The sequence below is a fragment of the Salvia splendens genome, chromosome 3, assembly GCF_004379255.2.
Source record: "Salvia splendens isolate huo1 chromosome 3, SspV2, whole genome shotgun sequence".
Lineage (NCBI taxonomy): Eukaryota > Viridiplantae > Streptophyta > Magnoliopsida > Lamiales > Lamiaceae > Salvia > Salvia splendens.
Genome location: NC_056034.1, coordinates 26,256,682 through 26,279,353, shown reverse-complemented (window position 1 = coordinate 26,279,353; position 22,672 = coordinate 26,256,682). Strand labels below are relative to the sequence as shown.

At 39.5% G+C, this 22,672-nt stretch overlaps 1 protein-coding gene and 2 long non-coding RNA genes across 3 annotated transcripts; 2 read left to right on the top strand and 1 right to left on the bottom strand.

Moving 5' to 3' along the window:
- Positions 1 to 4,950: 4,950 nt before the first annotated feature.
- LOC121797298 lies at positions 4,951 to 6,740 on the bottom strand. Its single transcript, XR_006049816.1, has 2 exons — positions 5,859 to 6,740; positions 4,951 to 5,179 (listed from the first exon to the last, which is right to left on the bottom strand). It is a non-coding gene; the product is annotated as an uncharacterized LOC121797298 (long non-coding RNA).
- LOC121797297 lies at positions 5,174 to 6,295 on the top strand. Its single transcript, XR_006049815.1, has 2 exons — positions 5,174 to 5,588; positions 5,663 to 6,295. It is a non-coding gene; the product is annotated as an uncharacterized LOC121797297 (long non-coding RNA).
- A 4,479-nt stretch (positions 6,741 to 11,219) lies between the features above and the next one.
- Positions 11,220 to 11,939, top strand: LOC121796792. The gene has a single exon (XM_042195573.1). The coding sequence runs from the start codon at positions 11,220 to 11,222 to the stop codon at positions 11,937 to 11,939; it is 720 nt and encodes a 239-aa protein (XP_042051507.1).
- The last annotated feature ends 10,733 nt before the right edge of the window (positions 11,940 to 22,672 follow it).

The window sequence follows — 22,672 nt, the reverse complement described above, 5'->3', positions numbered from 1 at the left end:
ATGTTTGTCGTTTATTTCACGCGCTTAAGATATAAATATCCATTAATTAATTAATGTATGCTAAAAACTTAATTAATTAACATCCTTTTAATTCCAAGAGTGGACTTAGCAAGAAACACATATTTATTATTCATGGAATAATTAAATTCCAACTGGCCAGTTTCCGAATAATAAAAACTTGTTGGGCCTCCGCCAGCCACGCAGGCCACAGGTAGCGAGCGTTTCCGTAGCCTGCCACCATTGGCCCTTATGCGGGCGGCAGATGGGATATTCGAGGAGGGACAGTTGTCCCGAGCTCCCGGTCGTCGCAGGGGTAGGGCAGAGATGGAGGACACGTTGGATTCCAACGGCGAGCTTCAGCCCATGGAGAGCGGCACCGGAGATGGAGATGATGAGGAGGCTCCAGAGGATGAGGATCCCGATGAGGATCCTGTAGCATCCCAAAAATTCCTGTCACTTTTTGTTTTAATATGGATGTCGAGTGGAAATTTTTCTTTATGGAATTTATTTGTTCCTATGTGATTGAGTTGATTATGTGAAATAAATTGTCTTGAGTGATGTGGAATGAAATGTTATATACTTTATATTTTCCAATGTGGGGAAATAATTAAATGAGATCATGCATTTTGTTCTAGCCAAATTCATAGGGAATTTTCGCCCCCTTCAATTATTGGAATAAATATTTTCTTCTTAGATTTAATTAATTGTTTTGAGATATTTATCCAAATTAAATCAAAATCGAATTATCCCTAATTTGTGCTACCTGAAATTTGAATCATAGTCTAATCTTGTGAGTTTTCGAAAATCCCCTATTCTAATTAGGAGGATGAATTCTTTTCTTTAATTTAATTGGTGCCTTGTTGATTCCTTTCTTTTATTTCAAATCAAATTAAATCATGCCACATTTTGTTTCCTCACCATAATTAAATTAAGATTTGAATTATTTCCTTGTAGAGATTAAAGCTAATTTTCGGCCCTCCCTTATTGTGGAGGAAAATATATTTGGTTCCTATTTTGTGGAATTCCTTCTATTCAAATAAGTACCAAATTAATACCTATGTTGTGACGCCCCACTTTTCGAACCCTAAGACGATTGTATTTATTACTTTGATTGCCACAATTAAATGACGAATTGTTATGTGTTTGCTTTGGTGACCTAATTTTGATTTGACCGAGTTAAATCCGTTGATTTTATGACGTGTCTTAAATTAATTGATGTGGAATGAAATATACATTGCGGTGAATTATATTTTAAGGGGGGTGAGATTTAATTAGAATCATAAATAATTACCTTGCCCTTTTATGGAGGAAATTTTCGACCACTATTGATTATTGGAGAGGAATTTTATTTCTTGGATTTAATTATTTATTTTGGGATAATTATCCAAATTAAATCCTAAAGCCTAATTACCTTATTTCCTATGGAAAAATTGACTCCCACTATTTTCCTAAGGGAGATTTCGAAATCTCCTAATTTTTTGGAGGAGAGAATTATTCATTATTTATTTTGATCCCTTAATTATTTCTTTCCATGTTTTAATTGAAATGTCCTAGCAAATCTTTCCCTACTTTATTTCATTAAAGATTTGGAAATTATTCCTTGTGGGAGGAATATTCCACACGCCTACTACCATATTATTTGGGAGGATTTTCATTAATTTTCTGCTCCATATTATTTTATTCTGCTCCGTGAAAACACCAAATTAAATCATAGGCTAATTAAATAGCCATGATTTTCGAAAATCCTCCTTATTTCTCCCCAAAACTCACGCCACTCTCCCCATCAAATCTCCCCAAATCCCTCTCAAATTAATTACCCAAATCTTTGAATTAATGGTGGTTTATTCTATTCCCTAAACTCTATAAATAAAAGACTCCTAACCCTAGCCACCACACTCACACGCCTTCTCCTTCTCCCTCAAGCCATTCTCTCTTTTTCATCTCCTCTCCCACTTGTTCTTCCACTCTACTCAAGATCCTTTCGAATTTTCAAGAGATTGTTGAAGAATCGAGACTTTTATTCGTTCCTACCGATTGTTTCGTCCAAGAAAGGTAAAAATCAGACCCTATTCTTCATTCCTCTCCATCTAAACATTCTTTGACTCCCTCATGCATGTAGAGAGCGTAGGGAATTCAAATCCAAGGGTTAATCGGTGTGAATTTGCTTTTGTATGTGTGATTACGTTTTGAATGAAATTGTTGGATGATTTAATGAATCTTTGGTGAATGATATGTGATGTTACGAAAGCATGAGTATAAAGACTCTTTTGAGCATGTTTGTGTGTTAAAACCATGAAAAGGTTGATTTTGAATAAATAGGGATAAACCCTAATTCGAATCTTTTTAAAGGCCTGAAAAACTGTGAGTTCGGACAGTATATTCCGACATGTATTTGACCGACCAAATGAACTCCGATTTGATTGATTCTTTTTCCTGAGTACACTTCTTGATGTCTTCTGTGTGTTGTGTGTGAATTTCAACTCTTTTGGTTAAAAGATGAATTTTTGGTGAAATGTTAAAGTTGACTGCGCAATTCTGCCATAAAATGCTTTCTCGACCAGTAGGTTACGTTGTTGATTTGACCGACCAAAAAGGGGTATTTTGACATGAAATTTAAACTGGAAGTTATTTGATGAGTCTACTATATCGTGGTAAAGTTTTAGCCCAAACGGAAGTCGGGTGAATTTATAAAGATTTTTATAAAATGGTTGCGCAGTGCTGCCAGTTTTCTACATTTACAAAACAACTATATTATTATGTTATGAATGATATACATGATTTATATATGCGATGGAGTGATGTAATATGCAAAGAGGTATGCTATGATGTGAATTCCATATGTTGAAGGGGAAAAAGGGAAAGTTAGGGACATGCATAAATTTTAAGTCCATGTTGGTGACTGATTGAGAATACCTTATCTAAAGGTGAAAAATTCGTTCACTAAGCTTGATATCAAAGGGAAAGCAGTACTTGAGATTCTAAACGGTCGAGGTGGGCTCTCTTTTAAATAAGGACTATGTCATAATGTTTTATCGATGGAAATAACTATGATTATCATGCCTTGATTTGTTTTTACGTGTCTATCTGATGTGGGTTTTGCCACTATTATATAAATCGAATTCGGGTCCTCGTAGGCTGCAAACCCTACTTGGATTAGTGTACACCTATGGTAGACTGTGTGCTAGCGTACGGGCTGGCCGGTCTAGTGACCTGGTTTGCGGCCGCATTCCTTGTCATGTATTGGCAGATATGGTTGACGTCTATGGGAAAATGACTGCGTCGTCGCTATTTTTGAACAATGGAAAATCTTTTGGGTGCCTCGGGTCTTTCTAAAGTAAAACCCTGATGGTTACTTACGGATGGCATGATAACATATACTTTTATTTAAAATATTTTCGGCATGAGCCACTGAGTATTATTTTTATAGTACTCAGCCCTGCATATGTTTTCACTATGTGCAGGTTGAGCGACGACGAGCGGTTGGTGGTGTTGAGCAGGAATTATTAATAAACTATGGTCGTTTTGAAACTCCGAGTGTCGTTGTGTCTTTACACATGACGTCACTCTTCTCTTGGATGCTTCCGCTGTGATGTTTTCTTTACATATACTTTTTATTAAATTCTAAAACTGTTTTATTTGGGATATTTGCAAACTCGTTTCTCTTTTTGAATAAATGTTAAACCCTTAGTCATTTACTTGTTGAACATAAATACTTTTGGTCATTTTATTTATTAAACTTAAATTTTTGGTCAAACTCTTGTTGAAAACCCTAGTCTTCTATGTCTGTCATTTAAGTCCTTTTAATCACGATCGCCCGCATTTATTAATCCTAGAGGGCGGTCGTGACATATGTCTAATCCATTGGGGATGTGAATATTTTCCTTTTATTTTGTTCTCCATCCTACACGCCCATATGCCTTTATTTGCCTTGTGGAAATTAATTTATTTGTTACCTGTTTTATGGGAGTCTTTTCCTATAAAATAAAAAAATTACCAAATTTAAATCCTATTCCCATTTAATTGAGGATTTAAATATTTTTCCTTCCTTGCTTCAAAAATACACGCCCCCTTTTTATTTCCTACTTGGAGATTTAATTTATTTTGTTCCCTTGCTTATGAAATACTCATTGTTTTATTACCTAAGTTGTGAATATATTTCTCTCCAAGTAAATACCAAATCAATTACGTGCTAATTAAATAGCAATTTTCGAAATTTCCCTGCCCTCAAAACACACGCCTACCTTCATTGTAATTGTGGGATTTTATTTTATTTCCCCCACAATTTAATTATTTTATTTGAGTGTAGGATTAAACCTAGACTATAAATTTAAAAAAACCTAACCCTAGCCACAAAAAACTCACGCCTCCCCTCTCTTCTCTTCATACCACACGCTCCTTCTCCCTCTCTTCATCCTCTCCAAAAATCCTTCATCAATCCTTTGTTCTTGCATCAATTTGGAGTTGGAACTTCAAGATTCACCGAAGAATCGCATCAATTATCATTTCTACCGTTTGTTTTGATCAAGAAAGGTATAATTGAATTCTTTTCCTCATCCTTTCCATTGGATCCTTGTTCTTGATTCCCTCATGCATATAGTGAGTGTAGAGATCACAGATCTCAAAGTTAATCGGTTGGGATTGAGGGTTACATGAGAAAATATATGTAACGCCCCACTTTTCGAACCCTAAGACGATTGCTTTTATTTCTTTTAATGCCGGGAATTAAATGACGAGTGGAATTGTTATGTGATTCCTTTGGTGACCTAATTTTGGTTTGTAGTTTTGGGTTGACTGAGTCAACTTTGTTGAATATGTGACGTGGCTGCTTTGAATAATTGATGTGGGGTGAAATTAAATATTTTTTTTTGAATAATTGATAATTTGTTATGAGAGCTAGAAATTGTGAAGTAAATCACAATGCGAATTTAAATAATCCCTTTCCGTGAGGAATATTTATTGGACTCAATTTCGTGTTGGATCCGATAAATTGAATAAATAATACAAAAATCCTGTCTGGTAGAAAATAAATTGTGGGCTATACAATTTAAATAAAATACAAATGATGTTGAGCCCAAACAAATTAAATCCTACTAAATGATTCCAAGAAATTAGAAGATCCCAGCGCAGAGTTTCTCCTCTCCAAATCTGCCGTATTTCTTCTCCAAATCAGCAAATAATTCTACAATTTGAGAATTAGTCAAAGGCAGCAATTATAGTCCAAATTAATTGTGAAATCAACTAACACGTTTTTTTTGCTCCAGTTCTTCAATCTGCTCCAAAAATAAACCATCCATCAACCTTTAATTGCTATTATTTTTTAAGAATCAATTACCTATTTTACGTTCCCTCTCCCACGCTCAATAACCGCTCCTCCTCTGCAAATCTCTTCCAAAATTAAACCACAATCAACTCTCAATTGTGAACCCATTTTGAACGGTATATTAATACCCATACCCTAATCCCTTTCCCTCACACAAATTCGCAGTCACTCACTCTCACTTTGCACCTCAAAATTTCCTCAAGCGGCGGAGGGAGCAGTAGGAAGAAGGAGCTCATCTTTTCCCCAACCAAATCCTAATTTCACCACGGTAATCATTCTTTTCACGTTTTCCCCTTGTTTTTCTTCGTAAGGTGAATTCACACAAGAACCTTTTCTTGACAGAAATTTGGAACCAAATCCGAAAATGGGGAAACCTGAAGCTTCAATCTTCTGTCAAAGCTGATTTGTTCAGCGAAGGTATAAGACTCTCCTTTCTATTAATTCTCCAAACATCAAGCATTTCGCTTATTGCGTCAATCGAAACTCGAGAACTGAATTAAAACAATCAACTTAATCAAAATTTAAGAACTTATCTTACGGGGCTAATCGGGGCTGCCGGAACGGCGACGCCGAGCGACGATGTTGGTGTGCGCGGGGCGGCGAATTGGAGCCGACCAGCAGCTGCTCAATATGGACTACACCTGAACGGTGACGAAGCGGGCGAACCACGACGCGATCCTGCTTGACAAATTTGGGGATCTTGTTTTGTCTTCTTGTAAGAGAAATCGAGGGAGAGATAGAGAGAGTTAATTGGTGGGTGCTTCTGTAAGCCTCAAATCAAGTGTTGCAAATTTGAAAAAAAAACTGGGATGTTCTTGGTTGAGAATTTGCAGAAGAGAGAGAGGCGACGGGTTTTGGAAAGAGATCTGTGCTCTCTTGTTTCTTTCTTAAGAAAAATATATGTACCATCCTTTTAACATTATTTTAATCTAATGTATGTTTTTTTTTAAATGGAACAGGTGGTATTTACGTGTAGGCATAATAGTTAATAGGAATAAGTTTCCACTTATTTTATTTCATTTGTTAATGATAGTTAAATAAAGGGTTCTATCTGTGTTGAACAAAAGAAAATGGAAGGATGACTATACTTGTAGTCTGGGAAGGGAGTATTTTCATTTGAGTTAATTAAACCATCTTTCTTTCTTTGGTTAAATGGGTGTGCTTAATTAATTTGAGCCGATTCTTTTAAGGCAGTGGTCGACTCCTTTTAAATCTCTTGGGCTTGATATATACTGACTCTTTTATTAGACTACATGGTGTTTTAATCTTTGGGCAGTGTTAATAAAATTTGTTGGGACATGAGCGGGCGAAATTAATTGAAAAGATCAAGATTTAATTGGGAAGAATTCATAATCATATTAGTAGAATAATTGAAGCTTTAGGATGCATGCATCTTAGCTTTTGCTTGACTTCTCATGTTGATATATGTGTTATTTCCAATATTTAAAGGTGATATCTTGCGCACGAAACTTGATTCCAAGGGAAAGGATATAGTTGAGACTTAAGCGCTTTGAGGTGGACTTTCTTTTAAATAAGGACGATGTCCTAGATGTTTTATCGATGGGAATGAAACTGTGTTTATCATGCATTGTTTGATTTTAACGTGCCTATCTGATATGGCTTTTTGTCATTATTATTTAAATCGAGTTCGGGTCCTCGTAGGGCCGCAAACCCTACTTGGACTAGTGTACACCTATGGTAGATCGTGTGCTAGCGTACGGGCTGGCCGGTCTAGTGACTTGGTTTGTGGCCACATTCCAAGTCATGTATGAGCAGATATGGCTAACGTCTATGGAAAATGACTGATCAGTCGACTTTTACTATGGGAAATGATTTTGAGTGCTTCGGGCCTTTCTAAAGCTAAACCCTGATGGTTACTTACATATGGCATGATAAATAATATTTTGTATTGCAAATGTTTTCGGCATGAGTCCACTGAGTATTATTATAGTACTCAGCCCCATGTGTTTTCCTTAAGTGCAGGTTGAGCGGCGGCGAGAGTATGGTGGTGTTGAGCAAGTTAATTGGAGAATGAATTGTTTATCTTTGAATTATGAGTGTCGTTGTGTCTTCACACATGACGTCACTCTTTCTCTTGGTCGTTTCCGCTGTGACATTTCTTTTACTTATCATTTATTGGGCCTGCAACTTAAATTGTTTGGATATTGAATACTTGGGATTTTACTAGTTTATGTCAAATTCTTGGTCGTTTTCTTTGAATATTAATTATTGGTCCAACTCATTATTGTAACCCTAGTTCCCTTCGTCTGCTTATTGAATTCCTTTAATCACGATCGCACGTATTTATTAACCCTAAAGGGCGGTCGTGACAATATATGTGTATGTGTTTATTGATGTGGATGAATGAACTTGTGGATGATTCGTTGGTGAATGATATGTGAATATATGAGAACATGGTTGTGAGATCTTTTTGAAGCATGATTATGTGTTGGAAGCATGAATATATGTGTTTGGATGAATGAATAGATAAACCCTAATTCAAATTTGTGAAGCATGAAAACTATGGTGTTTGGATAGTAGATTCCGACGGGTGTTTGACCGACCAAACAATCTTATTTTGGCACGAATTTTTAATTGAGTAAAATTTGAGATGTCTTCTGTGTTGTGTGTAAATCTTAGCCTCTTTTGACGAAAGATAAATTTAAAATGAATTTTTAAAGTTAACTGCGCAGTTCTGTCATAAATTGTATTCTCGTCCAGTGAGTTTCGTTTTTTATTTTACCGACCTAAAGATGTGATTTTGATGTGAAATTTTAAATGGATGATCTTTGATGTGTTGTGGTAAAATTTCAGCCCCAATGGAGGTCGGATGGATTTTTAATGATTTTTACAAAACGACTGCGCAGTTCTGCCAGATTTCTGTCATGTTAAAATAATATTTGTTGTCAAGTTTGAATGAATTACATGATGCATGTGTGATTAAGGAAAGTATCTTATGGCGTGGTTATGTGTTATACGTTGAGGTATACTATGGTGTGCTTCCTTATGTTGGTGAACGTTTGGGATGGGTAATTTAAGAAAACGATGAAAGGAACGATAGAACATGCATGATAAATTGTATTGATAGAAGGCTGATTGTGTTGTGGTGTTGACAAGGGTTGTTGTGCGTACGTGAGCACAAGGAACGGGGGTTGCTTTTGAGTTGTGTATTGTGTTGTCTAAGCAAGCAAGGTGGACTTTCTTTAACTAAACTTTTTTATTTTTCCAAAGTATGATTGCGGAGCTATAAGGGTGGTTTAAAGTGTTATGTCATGCCATGGATTGTTTTGATTGAGATTGTGTGCCTGATGCCTAGTTCGTCTGAGTTTACTCCGTTAGGCTATATGGCTATGTGTGAAACGAATTCGGGTCTGAGTAGGGCCGCAAACCCTATCAGGTTGTGTACACTGGTGGGATCGGGAGCCGTCCTTGCTAGTCGGCCGGTCTCGTGGGCGAATAGTGTGGCCACACTTTCCTCGCACTGTGGAAGATGATGTGATTGTTGGATTATTGAGAAAGTGGGGAGATTGATTGTCTGGCCAGACTATGAAAATGTTTTTGTGTTCTCGATGATATTTCTTAACTACATGTAAAAATCGAGTTCACTGGTATGGATGACATAACTGTTATAAAATGTTTTTGGCATGAGCCCATTGAGTACAATAAGTACTCAGCGCTGCATATGTTTTCCCTATGTGCAGGTTGAGCGGGATGTTGCAGCGGATGTTGAGTGAGCTTTAGGAATTCCTGGATGCGTCGTGTCTTCATACATGAGTCTCCTCCTATGACTCTCTTTTGATACTTGTTTTTTCCGGTCCCGTGTTTGAAATTATTTCCTAGAAGTCTTCCGCACTATTTAATACTGTTTTATGACATTGAGTATCTTGAGACTAAAATCCGTTGCTTAACTTTTTAATAAGCTAAAATATTTCTTTTGAAGATAATTGGGTTTTCATATTAAATGTCGTCCTTTATTGTTGTCTGTCACTGCGCCCACCTTTCTTCCCCGCTCCTTAGTCCCTCCCCTCGTCACGTTTTCCTCGTCTTCACTATCCTTAGTAAGGGCGGTCGTGACAGATCCAGAGGAGGATATGATGGGGAACGACGACACCAGGGAGCCACAGATTGGCGGCCTCGTAGAGACTTGATGATGGGGGTCATTCCTCTGCAGCCTATCGAGCCTCCACTAGAGATCCATCCACCTCCCATGGAGCCCTATCACGAGGAGTTGCAGTAGCCTCTCCATCCGGTAGATCTAGCCTTCTACAAGGGGCTGTATCTCTACGCAGAGCATGTGGATCGAGATTTCGCCGCCAACCCCAACATTCCAGTGGCGCCAGATATGGCCCCAAGGGTTCCCCAGCCTATCGTCGCACCCGAGGATGAGGGGGAGCTATGGTCACCAATTGAGATGCCCTTTCCATGGACGAGCCACGGTGACCTAGTGTGGATCAGTAGCGATTCAGAGTAGGGTCGGTTGGACGGATCGTAGCCATGCCAGCGTAGTAGATTAACTTTCATTCCTTTTCTATAACTTTATGCCGTCATATGTAACAGATATTAAGTCCTCACGAGAGGCAATTTTCCCCTACTTTCAATGAATGCTTATGACGTTGCACAGTTATGACTCCTACTTGTTTATTTTTAAGTATATGCATGAAAAATGAAATAAATACTAAGGAAAGGGAAAGTGGATTAATAGTACTAATATCACCTTTTAAACAGAATGCCGCCCAGAAGACACGGGGGCAGACCAAAAAGGAACGCGCAAGTACCAGAGCGTGTGCCCTAGGGAAACCAAGCTGGGGAAGCGGGAGCTCAGCCGCCACCTCCTCCACCACCGCCTCCTGCACCACAGGAGAGACGAGTGGAGGAGTTATTCCTCAGGCAGAACCCTCCTGTTTTCAACGGTCTGGGAGGCCTAGCCATAGCAGAGACCTGGGTACGTGCTATAGAGCGCATCTTCAACTTCCTACAGTGCACAGACAAGGAGCATCTCACCTGTGTGAATTTTCAGCTGGCTGAATCCGCCGACTTCTGGTGGGAAGCCAGGAGAAAGATTATGACTCGTGAACAACTGGCACACCTAACTTGGGAAGAGTTTAAGAATGAACTGTACAGCAAGTACATTCCCAAGTGCTATCGCAAAGCAAAGGAAGTAGAATTCTACAGTCAGAAGCAGGGAAAGATGTCGGTGACCGAGTATGATTGGATGTTTTGCGATACGTCTTGCTATGCGCCTGGCTTAGTGGACACGGACGAGAAAATGGTAGAAAAGTTCTGCACTGGCCTGAGATCGGAGATAAGGATGGCTCTGGCCAGTCATGGAGGTCTGTCCTATATTGAGTCATTGGGCCGAGCCCTTGACATCGAGGCAGCTATGCCCAAAGAGAGGCCGACTGCACATGTCACCACTGCCCCACCGCTGCTACAGCAGCAGCCCCCTCGAGAAAAGAGGAAGGGGACCGTGTCTCGACTGATGCTAAGAAGCCACAGTTCGCCCCAAAGCCACAGTTCGCCCCAAAGCCACAATAGAGCAGATGGCACCAGACTGCCCCAACCCAAAATGTGGAGCACCGAGCCCATACACCTCGATGTGCAAGATGCTCGAAGAAACATGTCGGCGAGTGCAAGGACGGGATAGATGGATGCTTCCATTGTGGCCAGAAGGGGCATTTCAACAGGGACTGCCCAGGGAAAGTAGCTGGGACAGGAGGACAGCGTTCGCAACTGCGGGCACTCCAGGCTGAACAAGAGAAAGAGAGTACAACACTCCCTGCTCCATAGACTCAGCGGCAGCTACGCCTGAGACTTCCCCCCACAGGCGATAACCTTTGCACTGCGGCAGAAGCAGCCTAAGGCAGAGAAGGGGAAACAAGAGCAAGGCAACTTGGCAGGTATGGAAACTCTCCTCAACGTGCCTATCGTCATTTTGTTTGATACCGGTGCATCGCACTCTTTTATATCAACACCTTGTGTGGATACTTTGAACTTGCCTACGGACGTGATTGAACATAAGATGAGGGTGTCCTCACCCGTAGGTGGCCTTATAGACATCTCACGAATGTGCTCGAACATAAAATTTTCTATGGGAAATCTGAACCTAGTAGCTCATAACTTACATGTGATGTTGATGTGGAGCGTCGACATCATACTAGGAATGGATTGGTTAGCCGAGAACTACGCTACCATTCGTTGTAAGGAGAGACAGATAGCGTTACAGTACCCCGGGACAGAACCCGTAATTTTCCATGGGATCTCCATGGAGAGACGAAAGTCGATTATTTCTACCCTACAAGCAATCACCATGATGAGGAAGGGATGCCCCTCATACCTCATCTATCTGAACGAAGAAGAAAAAAAGGACAGGAAAATCAAGGATGTGGCGATAGTGCGAGAATTTCCTGACGTGTTTCCAGAAAAACTACCAGGCTTGCCGCCAGACAGGCAATTGGAGTTCACAATCGACCTGGAGCCAGGATCAGCTCCAATGTCGAAAGCGCCTTACAGAATGGCCCCAAAGGAGTTGGAAGAACTCAAGATGCAATTACAAGAACTACTAGACCTGGGTTTCATCCGACCCAGTGTGTCGCCGTGGGCCCACCAGTGCTATTCGTAAAGAAGAAAGATGGCACCTTGAGAATGTGTATCGACTATCGAGAGCTGAACAAGATAACCCTCAAGAACAAGTGTCCTTTACCAAGGATCGACGACCTCTTCGATCAGCTCCAAGGAGCTGGAGTTTTCTCGAAGATGGATTTGAGATCGGGTTATCATCAGCTCAGAGTGTGACAAGACGATATATCTAAGACTGCATTCCACACCAGATATGGCCATTATGAGTTCACTGTAATGCCTTTTGGGCTTACAAATGCTCCAGCTGTGTTCATGGACCTAATGAACCACGTGTTCCACCCGTACTTGGACAAGTTCATTCTAGTCTTCATAGATGATGTGCTCATCTACTCGAAGAATGAGGAGGAACACGAGGAACATTTGAGGGCCACTTTAGAGACGTTAAGATCCGAGAAGCTCTACGCTAAGTTTAGCAAGTGTGAGTTCTGGCTTAACGAAGTGAACTTCCTAGGACACATAGTGACAGCAGAAGGGATCCGAGTGGACCTTGCTAAAGTTGAAGCCGTGCAACGTTGGCAGTCGCCAACGACGCCCAATAAAATTCGGAGTTTCCTAGGATTTGCAGGATACTACCGAAGATTCATTGAAGGATTTTCTAAGATAGAGAGACCAATGACTCTACAGCTCAAGAAAGGAGTTAAAGTCAATTGGACCCCAGAATGCGAAGCAAGCTTCCAGTTGCTAAAGGAAAAGTTGACCACAGCGCCAGTTCTAGCCGTGCCGGAAGCGGGAGTCGACTATGTGGTGTATACGGATGCATCGAAAGTCGGACTCGGGTGCGTGCTGATGCAGAAGGGCAAGGTGATTGCGTACGCGTCACGCCAGTTAAGGCCGCACGAGTTGAACTTCCCGACGCATGACCTAGAATTAGCAGCAGTGGTGCACGCTTTGAAAATCTGGAGACATCATCTCTATGGAGTTCGATGTGAGTTTTTCACAGATCATAAGAGTCTCAAGTACTTCTTTGAACAGAAGGATTTGAATATGAGACAGCGCAGATGGCTGGAATTAGTTAAGGACTATGACTGCGGTATAAATTACCACCTAGGCTAGGCCAATGTGGTAGCAGATGCCTTGAGCAGAAAGACTGTACCTCAAGTGGCTACTTTCCTCACACGGGAGGAAGAGCTTATCCGGGAATTCGCCAAGATGCGACTGGAAATAGTAAGAGCCCCGGAGACAGTGGACAGCAGAATTTCCACCTTGGTCATAGAACCAGATTTAAGAGCCAGAATCATCGACGCCCAGAGAAGCGATGAGGCCTTAGAAAAGACTCGTCTCAGAGTGAGGACCGGAAAAGGATATAGTTACCATGAAGAGACGGATAACGCTCTCACTTTCGAAGAAAGACTATGCATACCCAACGATGAGGCACTTAGGAACGAGATCATGAGTGAAGCTCATGAGACGCCCTACACTGCCCATCCTGGAAGTACGAAGATGTATCAGGATTTGAAGAAGAAATTTTGGTGGGATGGCTTGAAGAGAAGCATAGCTTCGTTTGTAGAAAGATGTCTGGCTTGCCAGCAAGTGAAGGCCTTGCATCAACACCCTATGGTAAGTTGCAGCCCCTCGAGATTCCAGAATGGAAATGGGAGCATATAGCAATGGATTTTGTGACAGGATTGCCAAAATCTCAGCGAGGAAATATTTCCATCTGGGTGATTATAGATCGCCTCACCAAAAGTGCTCACTTCATACCAATTCGTATCACATACGGATCAGACAAGTTGGCACAGATTTAGGTGCAAGAGATCGTGCACCTGCATGGTGTACCAGTAACGATCACCTCAGATCGAGATTCAAGGTTTACCTCTAGATTTTGGATAAGCCTAAAGCGAGAGTTAGGCACTCAGCTGAATTTCAACACAACTTTCCATCCACAGACTGACGGACAGTCCGAACGGACGATTCAGACATTAGAGGATATGTTGAGAGCCGTAGTGCTCGACCGTGGAGTAAGCTGGGAGCCAGTACTTCCACTTATAGAGTTCGCTTACAACAACAGTTGCCAGGAAACTATCAATATGGCCCCATATGAAGCACTCTATGGGAAGAAGTGTAGATCACCGCTTTACTGGGATGAAGTTGGTGAGAGAAGGATTCTCTTACCAGACTCGGTAGAGGAAATGATAGAAATTTTCCGACAGATCCGAGAGAGAATCAAGGAAGCTCAAGATAGACAGAAATCCTATGCAGATGCTCGCAGAACGGATTTACAGTTCAAAGTAGGAGACAAGGTCTTTCTGAAAGTATCCCCATCGAAAGGGATAACCAGATTTGGCGTCAAGGGCAAGCTGAAACCGTGTTTTATTGGACCTTATGAGATCCTAGAAACAGTTGGCCCTGTGGCATACAGATTAGCACTCCCGCCAAGGTTCGAGAATGTTCACAACGTATTCCATGTATCACAGTTGAGGAAATATGTGTTTGTACATAGTATACCAAGAAGAGATGGTGTTAGAACCAGATTTGAGCTATGAAGAAAAGCCAGAAGCAATTCTGAACAGAAAAGTGAAAGAGTTGAGAAATAAAACTATTGTAACAGAGAAGGTCCTATGGAAGCACCACGGCCGCGAGGAGGCGACGTGGGAGCTCGAGGACCAGATGAAAGAGAAATACCCACAGCTTTCGAGATAAAATTTCGGGATGAAATTTTTGTTAAGGGGGGGTAGAATGTAATAGCCGGGACTTAGATTGTAACGGCCCGAAAATTTTGACAATTTAAATTAGTTCAAATGCGTTGGAGGTCGTAAATAAATTAATTTATAGGTCTTAATCAGTACTATAACTTAGTATGTTGGGTTGGTAAGAAAATTAATTCCAGAAGTGTGTAGATAGTTCTTACAATGTGAATTATTTGTTTGTGGTGTTTATTATTAGAAGTATAGAGAAAGAATAGAAAAAAAAAGTGATTTAAAGAAATAGAAAAAGAATTTGGAAAATTGAATGAGATTTTTATCCATTTCTCTCCCATTTACGGGAACCATCTACACACTTTCAACTCCCACTTCCACACCGCCACACACATACACACACTAAATATCTCTCCCTCTAGAATTCTCTATGAACATCTCTCAACTCTCTTTCTAAACAAACACAAATACACGTAATGTTGGGAAGGAGATGGACTCCCCCAAGACCGCCATCTACTGCTCCTCCGGCGGCGCCGTTGCCGCCGGCCATCGGCCCTAGCCTTCTTGCTCATAACTTCTTCCTCTCTATCTTCTCCAACCTCCATTAATGAATTTCAAGGTTGAAGCTTTGTTTCCCCAAACTCAAGTTTCTTGCTAATTGAGGTAGCAATTGGACTCATCTTTGATTATCTTACTTCCTATGTTAATGTTTGTGGTTTTGAGTACAAGATTTGTGCTTTTGGTTGTGTGTGTCTGAAAGTGAGAATTTTGTAGCTCTCAATCTAAATTTGGGGATTTCATATTATTATGCTTGATGTAGCTATTAATTAGTTGTTGGGAGTGAATTTGTATAAGTTGTTATGGCTATGAAACTATTGCAAACACGAGTATTTAAACTGAGTTGCTACTGTACTGATCTGTTTCGGCCACTTTAACATGCTAGAATTTATGTTCTAAAATTTATATGCATACTATCAGGTTTTGGGAAGATCTCTTCAAAATTTCAAGTCGTTTCGTTAAGGTTTACTATTTTTAAATATTCTTACAAAACAGTTGCCAGAATCTGTCACAAACTGGCAGCTTCTATGAAAACAGTCATAACTCCCAAACTCCTTGAAGTTTTGAGGATCACTTTATTTTAAATTAAACTAGACTTTTCTTCTTATCTTTTAAAATTGGTTTCGTTAGTGTCCGACTTATGAGTCGAGCGGAATGATTTTTCAAAGTTAGTGATATCTGCTGTGAATATAGTAGTGAAAGTGATCTTGTTGATTTTATTTGAGTAACCCATTGGTGTGAGATGATTATGAACTTGAGATATGCTTTAAATAATGATGTAGGGAGGATGTGTGATTTTTCTTGGAATTGTCTAATACCGTTTCTTATTGTTTTGCGAATTATTTCAGTTGATCACATGAGTAGTAAGTCTGGTGGCCGTTGTACTTGATGATTTGAGTAGTTCTTTTTATGCTTTAACTGGTTTTATGATTAAGAATAAAACCTTTAGATGTCCTAAAGTTTGAATGTCAAGTTGAAAGTTTATAAACTAAGTTAAAATGCACAAGTGCTAGGAGAGGCGCATCCGAGGCTCAGAGACGGACAACCCACCAAGCATGAAGAGGTTATTTTGGATTGCAGCTTTCGAGGTAGTATATTCTACATTAGGTCTTAATTCCTGAATTAAGTTTACGTGATTGCATATAGAATATATAGTGTGTTAATCGGTGATACATTATGTGATCTATATATTTTGCTTATGACGTGAAATATGTGAACATTGGATATGTGATGTAATTGATAGAATTGGAATTTATCTGTTTATTTGATATGATATGGTGTGAAATGAATATAAATGTGGCTGGAAAGCAAATGAGATAAATGATATATGCCTACGAAATGTATACTTATATGATTTACATGTGAAGATGTCTGATCTATCTGTGATGATGTATGATCTGTATACGTTGACGTGTATGTCGGAAATTATCAGATATAAAGTATATTTGATTATGTTTACGCCCCGTGCTTGAGTGTATTCTGTGGGTACAATTGGCATGTCATAGGACAGCAGCGCTGCATTATCTATGATCTCTAGTCTTCTGGATAACCGAAGCGAGGATCGTCTGTTATCTGATGGGCCCTCCCTATCTGATCTGTCTGATATGCACCCTATGGGTGGTCTGTTCCTAGGATTATCTGTCTGCACCCTAATGGGTGGTCTGTGCGGCGTCTTCTCGAGGACCATGACCGCGTCTGTATCTGATTTTGTTTCTGATCTGGTCCGCGTACCTTAGTTTGTCACTAAGCACTTAATGGGGCTATATGTGTTCTGATATGTGAGAACAATGGTGATCGCTATATGTGTTATGATATGTGATTGTGTGAAACCTCTGTTATAACTCTGATATATTTGGTACATAAGATCAGGTGTTGTTATATGTGGTTGGATACGTGAAAATGTTGGTGATCTGTATACGTATTGGTGTATAAATAATACTGTGATATATTCTGTGGTTAACTTGATAATTGGTGATGTGCACTTTACTTTGTGTTTTATCCCATTAGTTTATGAATTTATATGTGACTATGAATCTGGTAAATTCCATGAGATCAAGGGATGATGACCTAAACTTATGATTATGTTGTTGGGGGTTTCTGATATTAGATATATGTAAATGGATATGATGAGATAGGCTTTGGAGTGTTTTCTGGATTAATAAAAATGAAAATGCATAGGTTGCATAACGTTTACTTAACCCCGTAAATTATGCTCTAATGTTGAGTATACTACCGGGCTTGTTGAAGCTCACCCCTTTCTTTTTCCCCTCTGCAGATTAGAGGATCAGACCTAGCTCTTTTGTTGTTCGGCTGCTCAGCCAGGTCACTAGCCAGTCTTTTGAGTTCGAGTAATTCTCGGATATGTTAGTTGTGGCATGTATAGAAAGTGTAATGTGGTTAGGACGTTTCATTTACTTCGTTATCCAGGTTGTATAAATATATATATAGACTTTTGGGAAACAGGTTTATGGTCCATTTTCAGACGTTATATAGCAGTTTTTTCCGTTTACCAAGTAAATAAAAATAATATATTCTTGTATAAAAAAAAAGAATCAAGGATTTTCTGTTAAGTCGGATTTGTACCAAAGGTGACATCACTTATTCGATTATTAAATTAATCAGGTAAGGGGTGTTACATAGTTCCTCGAGAATTATGAAATAAAATACCAGAATTTTATATAAAGAATGAAGGAGTATTTTTATTTCTTGAATAAGAGTATGAATACAAATTTCAGAATTTCAAAGCTAATAAATTACAAATGCTTGAGATTAAATACACACCAACTAATATCGAACTCTTCGTACATGATGGGAAGTAAGTTGAGTCGAACTACAATATTACATGGTTGAAGCCCTAGCAACTGTGTCAAATTTTTTTCATCAATAGGCCGTCTCGGCCCCAGTTCCCAGAAAGCCGGAAGGGCGAGTCATCGAGGAAACAGTCTCGGCAGCTAGCCTTATACGCTGCCAACAACAAACAAGATCAGCCCTCATACCTGTCGGTCACCAACAAAATGAACAAGAAAAAAAAGGCATAAGAGAATAAGACAATAGATGGGCAAAAACCAGCAAGGTTAAGAGACAAACCTACTTTAAGGGTTGGAGACCATAACTTGCTTAAAGGGGTAAGATGGCAGGCTGCAATTACCTGGGCACCGAGTGCAGCAAATCACAACGAGAATCGCAGCATCTGCACCCCATTTCAAACCACCTTTACTCCAGCTCATATCTGCAAAAGGTCACACATACTGCAGTGAGTACATAACAACAGTTAAGGACTGAGAGGGCCTGCAATATGGCAACAAAAGAAGTTATAAAACCCCTATGAATCCACGGGTACACAGCCTGCAAAGCTGCAGGAAGGGCCAGCCAGCCTACACAACCTTAAGGCCCCTTTTTCCAGTCAAATAGCAAGCTTTTACAGCTTTCAGTTACAACTATGTATATATATATATATACATATCCTACCCTTTCGGTTACACTCCATCATTTCCACCACATTCCTCACTCAGTTAAATAGCAAGCAAGAGGGTGAAGGAGTCAAGTGTTAGTAGGAAGCTCGGTGAAAGCAAGGTCAGAACCTCACAGCCACTCCCTTCCACTTCACCCACAAGAGGTAATCCCCTCAACACCAAAAACTTCATCATATAGAACAAGTAAATAGCTAGAACATGAGAACTTAGGAACATAAAAGCTCAAGAACACAGGAGCATGCTTTAGAACCCCACACCATAACAGATCAATGAGTGAAACTTAGGATCAAGATCTTAGAACAACAAAACATTTGTTCAACAATCAAGTTTCACACAGGAATCAAGGCTGCCTGAACAGAGAACAAAAGGAACTTGAACAACAAGAACGATATGCAGATAACAACAGTAACTCTCACATTAAAAGTCAAACATAAAAGCTCCATTATCACGTAGCTACTGCCATTTCGAGAACCACCAAGTGAGCTAAGTATAGGAGGAAAACTTAGCTTAGAAGGGGCGTCCGCGAGGCGACGGAGCCCCGAAGATCATCGCGGGGCAGCGACGGTCGCTCCCATGCTTTGGACAACGACGGCGTTGGTCGTCGAAGGGGAAGAGGAGACGCTGTCGTGGTTGAACAGTGAAATCCCTCCCTCACAGAACTAGACATCTTCTAAAGTCTAGCTAGTGCATAAGCATGAATTAAAGTTTGAGGCATAAATAAGCTCACAACCTTCTAAACATACGGTCGCAACCCATTAATACTATAACTAATAGTGAGATACTCTAACCAACAATATCTCAAACCGGTCATGATAGTCAGAAAATGAACCTATCTGCTTGAGAGATAGCAGCTTAGTCATCGAGTCCCCAAGCAAATGGTGGCCAAAGCAGCCTTCCAAAGCCTGCAAAAACAAAACCCATGGCGTAGCCATCACATGTTCCTAGTACTTGGACTAGTTCTGGAACTATTTGAGTGCGTGGCCATCAAAATTGATCACCTCAAGCTGTTAGAGTTTGTATACTAGAAATCACCTTTCGAGTGATTGAATACTGTAAAACTCTATATGATATTTTCCAAATGAATGAAACAGATTATTTTTGTCATAATGTTGTTATGTTTTACATTTAATGGATGTTTATTGCATATTTAAATGTATAAGCAACATAACAAAGTCTAAGTCTTTGTTTTAGTAGACCGGTTGTGGGCGTCGTCCACTTTAAGGTAACACGGTCAGTTCTAAACAAAAAAAAAGAATAATTTCACAACCTAGATAGGCCTAGACTACCTATCGTGAAAGGTTGCAATGTCAGTCTGCATATTTCTAAGCCTTACTGAAATAAGATGACATTGGTGTGGTATAACGCTGAATTGGATCTAACGGCAAAACGAGTCTTTATGCTATCTACTGAAAGATGAGGTCTTGATAATTAATTTCTTAATCAATGTACGTTAGCATTGAGCATACGATATTGATTATGCACTACTTTGACTTACCAAAAGGTGCGGGTTTTTCGCAACCCAAGAATCATGGTATATTAGGTAGTGGTGATTAATATCTAGCGGTGCTAGGATTGCTATTATATTGAATCGTGCGCTTCGCAACCCAAGAATCGTGGTATATTGGGTAGTGGTGATTAATATCTAGCGGTGTTAGGATTGCTATTATATTGAATCGTGCGCGAGGTGAGTCTCGTTTGATAACATCCACAAGATGAGCTCGAAACAAGGTTTCATTATTCGGAACCTAGCTAGTTGGAGTTTGATTACTCTATAAATAATGAATAAGTGTTTCTTGCTAAGTCCACTCTTGGAGTTAATAATATGTTAATTATTTAAGTCCATAGCAGGCATTAATTAATTAATGGATGTTTCTATCTTAAGCACGGGAAATAAATGACAAACAAATGGAAACCCGGAATACTTGCAATTTGGGATTTGGATGGACAGTGCAATATTACTTCTGTAGTGGTTGTTCGTAATATTCCAATATAAGCTTATATTAAATTGTGGGTTCAATTTAATTAGTAAAAAGCTAATTGGCGGAGGCCATATCCAAATTCTTCCATAGATCCTTGACTGGGCCCAATATGTGACTAAATATAAATATTATAGATTCTTATAGGTGCATACTCGCCTACTAATAATATTATAGATTTATTTATAGTCTTATGCTTCTAGGAAATTTCATACAAGTATTTCTCTCTTACTTTAGGCCTAAATCTTATACAATTTTGTGAAGAATGTGAAGAAAAATGTACATAATATTTGGATGTGCAGCACCCTTGGTTAGAGACTATTTTTATGGCAATTTTGAAGTCCAATTAGTTCATAATGAATATCATTCTCTTCGTCTTTGAAAGAGATTCGTGTGGGTATCTTATACGTCTCAATCGGAGTTCTGTAGAAAAAGTTATGCTCATTTTACGAAGATTGTGCGCTGTCCAAAAACATGGAGCAGTCCACTCAACCTCCGCGCAGAAGCCGGGCGGCCCGCTCCGGAATTCTGCCGAAAAACAGTCTCCCGGTCAGAAATTGGGAGCAGTCCGCTCCGGAAAGGTGGAAATGCAGATCGAGATTTTGATGCCTAATCATGTTTGGAAACTTAGGGCACGAAATATATGATATTTGGGAGGATTTTCACACCATTCTTCACCATTCCTACAATCCAAGAGAGAGAAAAACAACTTTGAGAGCAAGGATTCAAGATTGAACTTCCCCAATCCATTCCTAGGTTGAAGAAGGAGCTTCCAATCAATATTCCCAAGTAGTTAGTTTCGTTTTCGTGATGTTTCATTCCTTTTGTTATTTGACTTTCGTGACGAACATGAATAGCTAAACACTTCGTAGAGTTCTACGAGGGAGATACAATATACACATAAATACATGTACTGCACACACACGACACACTAAGTTACACAACCTATAAACAAAGTACATGCACCGCAAATACAAAATACAGATAGTGCCCTACATGCACTCACTATAAAAAATAAACAATACATGTGGTTATTTTGATTTCTTTCGTAGAGTTCTTCCTATGCTTTGGCTCATGTGGTTATTTTGATTTCTTTTGTGCTTATACATTTATATGACTGATCACCTTATAAAAGAATTTTTTAGGTTTCAATTATACTTAAAGCATGTTTTAATTCAAGTTATGAGCATGATACATGTGATAATTGCGCGAATAGAATTTTTCTAATTAATCTGATAAATAGATCAGAATTATTATGTAATTGATTTTATCATGCGCTGTCGCTGCCAACCCCTTCACACTCGACCACACAAGAATTCGAGTTTAGAGGTTCGTACAACACGATTTATTTAAATATCATCGTCTTAGGAAAAGTAGAAATTAGCACAACGGAAACGACTGAAACACGGTTCCATGTATGAAGACATGAACCTCCGAGAGTACTGCATGATTTAGAAATAAGCCCACTTGATTAAGCATTCTCCCTTCATCGCGCCTCAACCTACAGATTTAGAAATACAAGTAGGACTGAGTACAAAACGTACTCAGTGAATACATTGCCGAAAGATATAAATATACATGTATAAAAGAAATATTGTCAAGCCATTATAACAATAACACTTGGGAGTTTTTTTTGTTAAAAAGGCCCAAGCTTACTAAAATCCTTTGCTTAAAAGTTTTGATGGCAGTTCTGTACCTTCTTTAATCCGCAATATCTGAACATTCCTTCTTGTGCCGGGAAAGTGGCCACTTTCCACGGACATCGAACCGGCCAACCCTCTCGATGACACACAGTCCACGTGTACACTAGTCCGAATATGGACTCTCCCCTTGCTGGGACTCGAATTCAATTTCTTACTTTATTTGGCATAGCACATTCGGTATAACCAGATAGATAGACAACATTACATAAAAATAAAACATTTATGGCAAGACAATATCATTTGCATAGATAAAATATTTTAAAAACATTTCATATTTTCATTTGTATATAGGATAGAAAGTTCACCTTAAACCTTGCAACTTTTTTAAGAAAATACCTCCTTCTTAGGATATTACTTCCTTGCGATTGCC

Excerpts from the sequence above, each read along its gene's own strand:
- LOC121796792 (XM_042195573.1), top strand. The coding sequence starts at position 11,220 with ATGGAAACTCTCCTCAACGTGCCTATCGTCATTTTGTTTGATACCGGT.